We start from the raw sequence: 12034 nt of genomic DNA, 5'->3' as shown, positions 1-12034 counted from the left end.
ACATACACATACAGATACACGTATATCCATACATAAATACCAAAAGGTTCTTGTAAGAAATTCTGCCAGGCGCGGTGGCTCAAGCCTGTAATCCCAGCACTTTGGGAGGCCAAGACGGGCGGATCACGAGGTCAGGAGATCAAGACCATCCTGGCTAACACGGTGAAACCCCGTCTCTAAAAAAATACAAAAAACTAGCCGGGTGTGGTGGCAGGCGCCTGTAGTCCCAGCTACTCGGGAGGCTGAGGCAGGAGAATGGCCTAAACCCGGGAGGCAGAGCTTGCAGTGAGCTGAGATCCAGCCACTGCCCTCCAGCCTGGGCAACAGAGCGAGACTCCGTCTCAAAAACAAAACAAAACAAAACAAACAAACAAAAAAGAAATTCTATCTGTGAGTCAATTCAAAGCCTAAATAAAACTAAAATTTATGAATATTTAGGCAGACCATGGGAAGACTGTGTGTGTTTTGCACAATCACTTAACACTTAGAATTACATTCTTAAGCCTAATTATAGAAACGTAATCAATTATCATAAATACAATGAAATAAAAGTGATTTCTTACTGAATACTGGAAAAGACGTGTTTCCTTTTAACACCTGGAATTCTTGTTCCAGTCGTCTCCGTAAATCTATTTGTTCAAATAAAACCTTCTGAAGTTCTTCTAATAAAAAAAAGAAGAGTCATTTTACTAATCTTTACAAATAACTCTCCAGAGAACTGTTATATATGGCAGTTTATTATTATAAGACAAAATATTTACCAGTTTAAAAAGTGTTGCATAGACATAGGATAGATTTTGTGCAGAAATCCATGAATATAAATCAATGTAATATATTATTTTAAAGTATTATATTACAGTGTCATGTATTGATTGATACGTATGCATTAATCTCAATTATATCCACCCAATGGTCCATATATTATTCATATGTTGCTTGTCAAGCTAAAAATATGGTGTAGGACAAAAATATCCTCCTATTATCTCCACAGTCGTTTAAAGCTAAGAGAAGTTCTACAGAATTGAAACTTTCATTTACCTTTCCCCATATTTTCTACATCCTTTTTGAGTGAATGAGGTGAATTAGTTTCTTGTGTGTGTTCACCTTTTAAAAAAGGAGAAAAAATATTATTAGTTTTGTGTAGGCTAGTTCTGTAAGTTTTCCTTTACATTTTCTTTTAGTATCTGCAAAACAGTTTATTTAATATAACCTGAAATTGGAAGTCCTCATAACCAAATGTTGTCCTCATTTACTCACACACAATCCTCCTGAAACATGGAGGGGAGGTGCAGAAAAGGAGAGCAGAGCCTGCCCTGCCTGTGATGGCAGCTCCAGAAAAGCAGATTCTTGAAGTTATTCCCTCTCCAGCCCCCTACTGCTATCCATCCTTTACAAGGAAGGAAATTTCTAGAATGGGCAAAAGAGGAGTCTGGATAGTCAAGATTTCTGGTAGAAATCTGATTGGAGTCCCACTTGTCCTTGAAGGGAGGAAGCTTGATTTGAATAGAAAGGTTCTCAAGACTAGAGGCAGGGGCCTAGCCTTCTTGGGCCATCAAAATTTGGGACACAGAAAAAGAAGTGGGAGGAGACTTTGAGCTGTGATTGATAAACTTGGAGGGGTTTCCTAATAATTGATAGTTTTTTTTTTTTTTTTTTAAACAACTTGGGCGGGGCGCGGTGGCTCACGCCTGTAATCCCAGCACTTTGGGAGGCCGAGGTGGGCAGATCACCTGAGGTCAGGAGTTCAAGACCAGCCTGACCAACATGGAGAAACCCCATCTCTACTAACATACAAAATTAGCCGGGCGTGGTGGTGCATGCCTATAATCCCAGCTACTCAAGAGGCTGAGGCAGAAGAATCGCTTGAACCTGGGAGGCAGAGGTTGCAGTGAGTTGAGATCGTGCCATTGCACTCCAGCCTAGGCAACAAGAGTGAAGCTCTGTCTCAAAAAAAAAAAAAAAAAAAAAATCAACTTAAGGCTAGGTGCAGTGGCTCATGTCTGTAATTGGGAGGCTGAGGCGGGAGGATTGCTTGAGGCCAGGAGTTCAAGACCAACCTGGGTAACATGGCAAAACCTTGTCCCTACAAAAATAGAAAAATCAGCTGAATGTGGTAGTGTGTGCCTGTAGTTCCAGCAACTTGGGAGGCTGAGGTGGGAGGATCACTTGAGCCCAGGAAATTGAGGCTGTAGTGAGCTGTGATTGCACTACTGCACTCCAGCCTGGGTGGCCCTGTCTCAAAATTTAAAAATAAATAAATAAAATAAAAAGTAAAAAAAATTAAAAATCAACTTAGACAAAATAAGTTAACTTATATTAGTTTGTGAACAGTTACTTGCTTGCTGGTATCTCTTCACTGCTCTTCCTTGACCAAAGAAAACTATATTGTGAATAAAGGTTAGATCGTTATTCCTATTTAGCTTACGTGCTAACTAGGATGGCAAGTTAAGAAAATGTCTCTATCCACAGTGATGAATTGAGTCTACAAATCCAGTCTAAATAAACCAGAATCCAATCATTCAGGCAACCAGAATTTTTAAAAAATTCAACCTGCTGTCCTCAAGACTCACATAATTTAATCAAGCTTTTCATTTCTGTCTGAAGAGGTTTGGTAGAACAAACAAAGGGGCTCTGGGGCTTCATGGATCCCCCTCCCTTTCCCCCCATCCCTCCTCTCTGTCCCCAGAGTTCCTCGCACAGGCCTCAGGCATGGTGCTGTCTCCTTACTCCCCTTCCTCACTCAGTGGGCCATGTGTTACTTGGGGGCAGGGGCTAGGTATGGCCATTGCTTAGCACAGTGCTGAACATACAATAAGCACTCAATAAAGGGTTTGTAGTTGTTTCTGAAAAGGACCCCAGGAGTGTAAATTCTAAATTACAGCGTGGGCCAGAATTCATCAAAGATCTCCTTACTATTTAGTTCCCTCAGCAAAAAACAAAATGTAATGGCCCTGGGCACTTGTAGAAGTACAGGGAGATTTCTTTGCCGAGGTAAAACTTTCTGCAAAGAGGGAAACAAAATTTCTCCCTGAAGTGGTGAACTATAACAGTATCATGGACAGACAGGAAAATTTTCAACATGATATTATCAATGGCAATTCAAGTGCATTTTACTTGATGACTGTGGGGAGTACGTTTGTGTGTGTTTGTGAATGTGTGTGTGTGTGTAGGTAAATACATCTGTGAAAATATATGCAAATATTTCAGAACATATGCACCATTAGGGGAAGGAGCCTAATAATATCCTTGGCATCCCTCAGTTCCTGAGTAGCAAGCATCTTCCCTAATATCCAGATTAGATTTCTACATCCTCATTCTCATCTTGGACATGACCTCTCTATAGGTTCAGATGTACTCTTGAACCTTGATACCTTGGCTTTCTTCTCCATATAAAAAGAAAATAGAGAGGAAATATCTGTGAAGCATTTTAAATATAGACCTCAATGCAATTCCTAGAAAAACACTATTATCTAAAACAAGAGTAACATGAAGGTTGATAACAAATCATTAATGTGTAAACCAAGAAAAACAGTATTTTGAAATGAAGATACATGCATATTATGTGCAGTCTCAGTTAACCACTTAAAGGTGTATTTCAAAAATACTGGCATACAATATTGACTCTGAACAAGAGAAGAAAGAGGCATGTATGTATCTCTGTGTTTATCTGCAGGGCCTAATGACACTACTATTCTACAACTTTCTCAACCACTCAAAGCATGATTTAAATGAGATCTTTATTCCTGAATAGGCAATTCTAGAAACCATAGTCTTATCAAATTATAGACCAGATTCCTTTTGACTCTTTAGTATATTTTGTGGACTGTTTATCTTATATTATGTTTCAGTTAGATAGTTGAATTTAAAAATTAAAATGTGATATGTAAAATGCATTTCTTTCCTATTTCATAATTAGTAGCTTTACATTGGTATGAAACCACTAAACAAGCAGCTAGTAAATGGAGACTATATTAACCACAGGCAAATCTACTGATGATGTTAATAAAAAGCTTGTCTTTTCATCAGCTTTGTAGAGGTTTTATTAACACTTTGCATTGGCATCTATTTCAAACAGATATTTTGCTGCATCTTCCGGGTAAAATCTGCCAATTTTGAGCTTAGAGGATTCGAATGCCCCACTTACAAAGGGTTTTTAAAATGGCTAAATGTTAGGTAAATAAGAAGCACAGAAGCTTCTTCTGCCTTTTGTATATCTTTTACTGGACTGTTGCCTTTCGTATATTACTAATCTGTGAAAACCAGATTGTTAATGGTGGTTAAAAATGACCTCTGGGAGCCTGGATAGATTTGTTCACTATTGCTGCTAATGGTTTCCATCTGGTTAAAAAAAAAAGGCAGTCTAATACTAGATTAAATAAATGTGATTTAGTTGACAGTGAGCTCCCAATTTTTATAAAAATTCCATCAGGTTGGCTACATTTTACTTTCTCAGAATTAATGAATGGGTTTGGAAACATCCCTAAATTAAAGTGCTTACTTTTTTTCCCCTATATTCCTCTCACCCCTTTTGTTTTTAAATATGGACTACTTCAGAAATTTGTTGTCATCCTTGCACAGGGGCCATGCTAATCTTCTCTGTATTGTTCCAATTTTAGTATATGTGCTGCCAAAGTGAGTACTGGATTCCTCTTTTAAAAATGGGGTTGGTGAGCTGGATGCGGTGGCTCATGTCTATAATCCCAGCACTCTGGGAGGCTGAGGCGGGTGGATCACCTAACGTCAGGAGTCAAGACCAGCCTGGCCAATGTGGTGCAACCCCTTCTGTACTAAAAATACAAACACTAGCCGGGCATGGTGGTGGGCGCCTGTATTCTCAGCTACTTGGGAGGCTGAGGCAGGAGAATCTCTTGAACCCAGGAGGCAGAGATTGCAGTGAACCGAGATCACGCCACTGCATTCTAGCTTGGGTGACAGAGCAAGACTCCATCTCAGGAAAAAAAAAGGGGGAGAGAGGGGCGGGGGTCGGGGGAAGCATAGCGATTCTAACAGTGTAGAGTTCTAGGAGAGAAAATTATACACGGAAGAAGCATGTTTCTTGGAAGCCTGGCCTCAAACATGTCTAAGACTATAGAAAAAAACTGGTTTGAAGTTGGAGAGTAACGGGTAACTAGGGCATAAAATGTCTCCTGTGGATGGAAGTGACTAAAAGCTGCTGCTAAAGGCCTGGGGCTATGGCTCACACCTGTAATCCCAGCACTCTGGGAGGCCGAGGGAGAGTGCTTGAACCCAGAGTTTCAGACCAGTCTGCACAACATGGCGAAACTCTGTCTCTATAAAAAAGACAAAAATTAGCTTGGCATAGTAGTGCACTCCTATAATTCCGGTTACTCTGAGTGGGAAGATCACTTGAGCCCTGCAGGTCAAGACTGAGGTGAGTCATGACTGCACCACTGGCCATGGCATTCCAGCCTGGGTGATAGAGTGAGACCCTGACTCAAATATAAAAAAGAAGAAAAGAAAAAGCTGCTGCTTAGGAAGGTGTCTACATGAGGACTTTCCAAGTGCACATGTGCAGGACCAGTTCATTGTGACCTGCGTGGTTTCTGAGAATCCTGCTCACCCAGGAGGGTGGGGGCAGCATCATGCCATATCAGGGAAACTACATCACTGCTGAGCGCAGCTGGAGACCAGAGAGCCTGGAATGTCAGGAGCCTGCTTTCCTGGTCTCTCCAAGGTCCTCCAACAGCAGTGGTTCCATGTTCCAGGTGAATGTTCCAACCCACTCTTGGTTCTGCCCTCACATGTTATTAGAAACTGGAAGTACGAGAAAGGTGGGTGTGAGAAGTAAAATACTGAAGCAGATATGAGCAGTAAATAGCAAATGAAGAGGAGATGGAGTATATGAACAACACAAACAAGAAAAAAAAATCAGCAACAACAACAAAAAACAGCCAACAGATTCAATAGCATTAGCTTTCAAGGCACTAGAATAATTACTTTCTGTTAAATATCATGGCAGGCCTCTGCTCAAGAACCTGCAATGGCTCCCTATGGTCTCCATCAAAGACTTCACTCTAAAGTTCTCCCCGCAAAGTCTCTAGGTTCTCCCATAATCTTATTCAACCTGCTGAGCTGCTGAGCCATCCTGTCTCCATTCTTTTTTTTTTTTTTTTTTTTTTTTTTTTTTTTTTTTGAGACAAGGTCTTGCTCTGCCACCCAGGCTGGAGTGCACTCACACAATCCAGGCTCGGGCTCACTGCAGTCTCGACCTCCTGGGCTCCGGTGATCCTCTCACCTCAGCCTCCCAGGTATCTGGGACTTCAGGTGCACACCATCATGTCTGGCTACTTTTTTCCTGTATTTTTTTGTAGAGACGGGGTTTCGCCATGTTGCCCAGGCTGGTCTTGAACCCCTGAGCTCATGTGATCCATCCATCTCGCCCTCCCAAAATGCTGGAATTACAGGCCTGAGCCACTGTACCCGGCCCATCCTGTCTTTATTGCCTAACAGGCATTTATTTTCCACATCTGCTGCTTACATCTGCCTTACGTCATTTCTCCATCCTAAGGTGCCCTCTTCTCTCTTCCTTGTGCAACCAAAATCAGAATGCCATCCAAGTCTTCTCTCGTTAAGGATTGAATGCCTGTGTCCCCCTTATCCCCAAATTCACATATTTAAATCCTAACCCCCAAAGTGATGGTATTAGAGGGTGGGTGGGGGGGGGGGAGGCTTTGGGATGTGATTAGGTCACGAGGGCAGAGCATTCATGAATGGGATTAGTGCCCTTATAAAAGCAACCCCAGAGACCTTCCTTCCTACTTTTCCACCATGTGAGGACACAACAAGAAAATAGCCATTTATGAACCAGAAAGAGAGCTCCCTCACCAATCACTGAATCTGCCAGTGCCTTGATCTTGGACTTCCCAGCATCCAGAACTGAGAAAAACAGATGCTGTTTAAGCCATCCAGTTGATGGTATTTCTTTTTCTTTTTTTTTTTTAATAGCAACCTGGCCAGCCTAAGACGTTTTTCTTCCATAAGGCTTTTTCAACTTCCGCAAATCTTACTGATTCATCCCTTCCTTGGCTGAACTTATGAGTGCTTATTGCCTTTATTCTGCCCCTTTGTACCTGATGTTCTAGGTCTTCCTAGAAGTCTTCCTAGTCTGGTCTTCCTCAGCTAGAAAATATACTTTCTGAGGGCAGAGAGATCCTACCCTACAGGTAATCCCCATCACTACTACCTTAGGAAGGGGTACAAATATATTCCACGAATACTTGTTGTACTTTTTAATCCATTCTGCTTTGTAAGAGAAATACTAACTAACGTTATTCTAAATCCTTAGTTGTCATGAAGGGTTTTAAAGCACTAACTTGTTCCTATATGTGAAAAGTACATTTAATCCATTTGCATATTCTGACTAAATTAGGCTAACTATATATTCAGTTTACTGGGGAAATTCGTGATGCTCCAATAGAAAATAAGTTTTGTTCTCATCTGACATTTTGAAAATTTCTTTAAGGAACAAACAAAACTACAGCACTAAATTTTAACCATGACCTAAAAATATTAATAAACATATATGTCTTCTGTGGTCTCCAACAGCAAAAACATTGTACATTTTTAGAGTTCATTTAACTATAAGAGCCGAATGAATGGTCAGGTGACCTGTTCTGTTGGTGGACATGAGAGAGGAGAAGCTGATTAAACAGTTATCACTCTTCTCAAGCTGAACTCTGAATTCAGTAAGTAAGACATTTAAATATTGTGTCCTGCACACATATAGAGTATACCATGTATATGGGGTACAATATGAAACTTTTGCCATTTGAATAAAGAGTAAAAAATGTGGCATTCACCCATCCCTTCTATGGAAATACATTCTTTCATCTCCCCACTATTTTCTTTCTTTCTTTCTCTTTTGAGACAAGGTCTTGCTCTGTTGCCCAGGCTGGAGCGCAGTGGTATGAACATGGCTTACTGCAGCCTGTCCTTCTGGGCTCACGTGATCCTCCCACCTCGGCCTCCAGAGTGGCTGTGCCACTATGCCAGGTTAATTTTTAAAAATTTTTTGTAGGTCTCCCTATGTTGCCCAGTCTGGTCTCGAACTCCTGGGCTCAGGGAATCCTCCTGCTTCATTCTTCCAAAGTGCTGGGATTATAAGCATGAGCCACTGCACCAGGCTGCCCCGAGTCTTTTCATCCCTACTTGGTTTCCTACTCCTTGTCTTGCCTGTCTCCCTTTTAAATTCTCCCTTGAGCCAGCAACCAGTGCTTAGAAGCATGGCCCCAGCCAGCAGCCCCAGGGACTAAGCAGTTGCTTATCACTGAAACGGCCTCTATGTCCTTCCAGTACTATTGTTGACACTTGATGAAAAATATTTGGAGAATTTTTTTTTTTTTAAATAGAAGGAAAATGTCTGTCCACAGAGGAAGTCTGCAGAAAAAAAGAAAGAAAGTGTGTTATTTAATTGAACACTCACAGGTAAATTTAGTAAATAAATTTTTTTTCTTTTTCTTTCTTTCTTTCTTTCTTTCTTTTTTTTTTTTTTTTTTTTTTTTTTTTTTTTTTTTGAGAGGGAGTCTTGCTTTGTCACACAGGCTGGAGTACAGTGGTGCAGTCTTGGCTCACTGTAACCTTTGTCTCCCAGATTCAAGTGATTCTCCTGCCTCAGCCTCCCGAGTAGCTGGGATTACATGAGGCCACCACCATACCCGGCTAATTTTTGTATTTTTAGTAGAGACACGGTTTTACCATGTTGGGCAGGCTTGTCTTGAACTCCTGACTTCAGGCAATCCACCTGCCTCGGCCTCCCAAAGTGCAGGGATTACAGGCATGAGCTACTGCACCCGGCCAATTTAGTAAATAAAATTATTTTGGTTTAAGGCTGTGTCTGTACATGAGATACACATGCACTCTAACATCTGGATGAAGAAAGGTATAATTTCGGTCAATAGTCCAGATGTTTCCATAGTTTGTGCAGAATCATGTGCTAGCAGTGTCTGTGTTCTGCTGCAGGGGAGCACACCCTAGAAGAGAAGGCATCTCCTGCATACGCAAAGCTGCAAACAATCTTCACATGCTGCTCCCAATGCACCTTCTTGCCCTTTCAGCCTGGGCTGAGGCTCTGTCCTCCTGCTGCTCAACAGCAGGCACAGGGCCTGGCCACTGTTGAACAGAAGCTGCATGTACGCATGTTTAACTCCCAAATAAACTCTGAATTTTAAAATTGATCTTAGTCTTATAATCTGCTTCTAAGTGAGATTTTCTGGATTTTTTATTTTCTCTATCTCTGACACTCTATCTTAGAGGTATAATTTGGATACGGTCAAAATTAATCTACAGTTAGTATAATAGCACATTTAAGAATAACTAAAATATAGCACAACATATGGCATAGAGAGGTTTTTAAAAACACTTTGCATTAAGGCATTAAAGAATCAATTATATAAAAAGCAAGGTTAAATAATTTTCTCCTCTATCAGTGGGATATAGACTTCTAATTTCTTGCTGTTAAATTCTACACTGAATGACTTCCCCTGTGACGTTTGGCACTTCAGTGAAGTCACAGAACAGAAAAGAAAAAAAAAATCAATACCACTGGAGAGCATATGCTACAGAATGAACTAACTAAATATTAACTCCATTAGTGAAAAAATAAAAAGGAGCAAGTGCAAGATTAACTAATACCAGTGGGATTATAGTAAACTAAGAGTTATGGCAAACTTTACAATTCATGATCAAAATTTATTGCAAGGTGCATACACGCTGCATCTGGAATCAGTAAATTAAATATCTTTGATTAGTGCATCTCGAGTTCATTTAGAAAGGTCTTGAGTTTTAGAACTGGTGTTGTGAGTTAATGCTGTTTAATTTTTTTTCCTGGACATTTTTTTCATTGCCCTTCTCCATCTCCTTGAGTTCTGCATTTTTAACAATCATTAGTAAGAAGGAAACTTTCATAAATAAAAATAAACAAATATCTGAAATAAGGAAATTATTTAATTTCGAATCCATGTATTGAAAGACTTCAAAATACATTATACATAACTAAATGTTGCTAGTTAAAACTAGAGGTGGGAGGTTTTATCAAATTTTATAGGTAGATTAACTGAGGCACAAAATAGTTTAAGGGTTTACCTAATGTCACCTAGTGAGATAATTAAAACTCAGATCTACTAGTTCATACTTTAAAGAATTTTCTTTTTTCCTTTTTTTTAAAAAAAAAATCATAAGCATGTTCGAAAATAGAATGGAATAATGAATCAGAGTGCATCATCCGCTATATATTCATGAGAAGTGTAATTGCTTCTTACTATTCTCAGAAATCTGTCCATAGCATATTAAGTACACTAGAGAATCATACCAGTGAAAATCAAATTGATTTTAAAACTTCTATACATATAAAAAGATGCAGTTGCACTTGCACTGCAATGGCACCGGCGTTTCTCCAGTGAAGGGGATTGAAAAGTGGGGATGACTCCACTTTACCTGATTTCCTTGACCTGCAATAGCTTTGAGCTGTCTTACCAGCTTACCCCACTGCATTCAATTTCAAATCACTTAACTTCACTAAAGTTATTCAAAACGGATATGCAAAACCTTACTCTGGGATTGCAAGTGGAAATACTGTCATTTATATTTTTGAGTAGGTAATATTTTGACCAAACTACCATTCCCCTTATCTATCTGACTTGGGTCTAATTTTAAAGAATCTAGAGATAAAAGTTCTCCTGGCTATTGGGTAATTTTGGCTGCTTAAGAACTTCATGTTTGGTCCCTCTAAGCATACAGAATTATATCTGCTGTATGTAAGGTTAATGACCATTAACAGGGAGGTTTTTAAAAAATCGTTTAAAAATGTAATCTCTTACGAGTTGATGGGTGCAGCACACCAACATGGCACAAGTATACATATGTAACAAACCTGCACGTTATGCACATGTACCCTACAACTTAAAGTATAATAATAATAAATAAATTAAAAAAAAATGTAATCTCTTTGAAATTGCTGAAAAGTAATAGTTACCGATAAGGCTGAAAGATTAAAGAAAGGCTAAACTTAATTAAAATGATGAACTAAAAGATCAACTGGAACAAAGTATTGTTGCTAAACAGAATTTTTTTTAGGGATCAATTAAATACAGGTCTATATCTTTGTTCAGAGAAAGGTCATAGAGATTTTCTGATTAACGATATTTATGGTTGCCATGGGAGTGAAAAATTCCTATAAAAATCAAAAATTGCATACTGACTTATCAGGCAGTTTGAAAAGACATTTCGTTCTTTTTTTGTTATAGCTATATAAGCATAGAACTAAAATATTGATATTTTCCAATAATAATGGTTGAATTAAACATTGGCTAAAGGGACACAGGGTTATATAAATCTTATCAGATTTTTTTTTGTGTAGACTACTATCATAGTACTCATACTGCTTTCTTAAGTAATCTGTCTCCTCCTCTTGATTGGAAGCAATGTGAGGGCAGGGACTGGTGTTGATTTATATTTCTGAATTCCCAGAGTCTAGGAAAGTACTTAGCACACAGTAGGCATTCAAAGATATTTGTGGAGTAAATAAGTAAATAAACAAATGAATGCTATGATGTAGATAACGGCTGTTACATGGGGGAAAATGTCTTCATTAATGAGTAAAGAATACTGGATAAAACATTTGGCTGCTACCACTCCAAAGCAGCTAATCACAAGCGCTCATAATCTCTTTGGCTCATCTGAATTTCTGACACTTTGCCAAATAAACGGATAAATGGATTCTCGGAATCTGACCACAAGTAAATACACTAATACCAAAACATAGGTCACTTGGGCCCCCAGTCTGGGATTTTCCCAAATGTGTATTTCAATCTGAAGACCATAAGCTAATATTTTCTAAAAGCAATGGCAGCTGAAGGTGCACCAAGTTAAGTCCCACAACAATCCAAACCCTTTAAACACTTCTTGGTGTTTAAAACATTTCCACATGCTAAGCCAAAAACCCCATAAGGATGAAGTTCTTGTGACCCAAGATTTCAAGGTAAAGTTAACAAAATATAGCCTTCACCTGAAATTTGCT

General features: G+C 39.3%; 1 protein-coding gene and 1 non-coding gene across 2 annotated transcripts in view; both read right to left on the bottom strand.

Moving 5' to 3' along the window:
• Positions 1–12034, bottom strand: part of SKOR2 (SKI family transcriptional corepressor 2) — a 46093-nt gene that overhangs the window by 24075 nt on the left and 9984 nt on the right. The window contains exons 5-6 of the mRNA XM_045378108.3: positions 1039–1104; positions 564–662 (exon numbers count right to left, since the gene is read on the bottom strand). Of these exons, the coding sequence (XP_045234043.2) occupies positions 564–662; positions 1039–1104 (165 nt within the window). The remainder of the gene's footprint in view (positions 1–563; positions 663–1038; positions 1105–12034) is intronic.
• LOC123570157 (U6 spliceosomal RNA) lies at positions 4535–4640 on the bottom strand. The gene has a single exon (XR_006694149.1). It is a non-coding gene; the product is annotated as a U6 spliceosomal RNA (small nuclear RNA).

Source organism: Macaca fascicularis, chromosome 18 (genome assembly GCF_037993035.2).
Source record: "Macaca fascicularis isolate 582-1 chromosome 18, T2T-MFA8v1.1".
Taxonomy (NCBI): Eukaryota; Metazoa; Chordata; class Mammalia; order Primates; family Cercopithecidae; genus Macaca; species Macaca fascicularis.
Note: the sequence above shows the minus strand (reverse complement) of the source record. Positions and strands in the feature narration are given on the sequence as shown.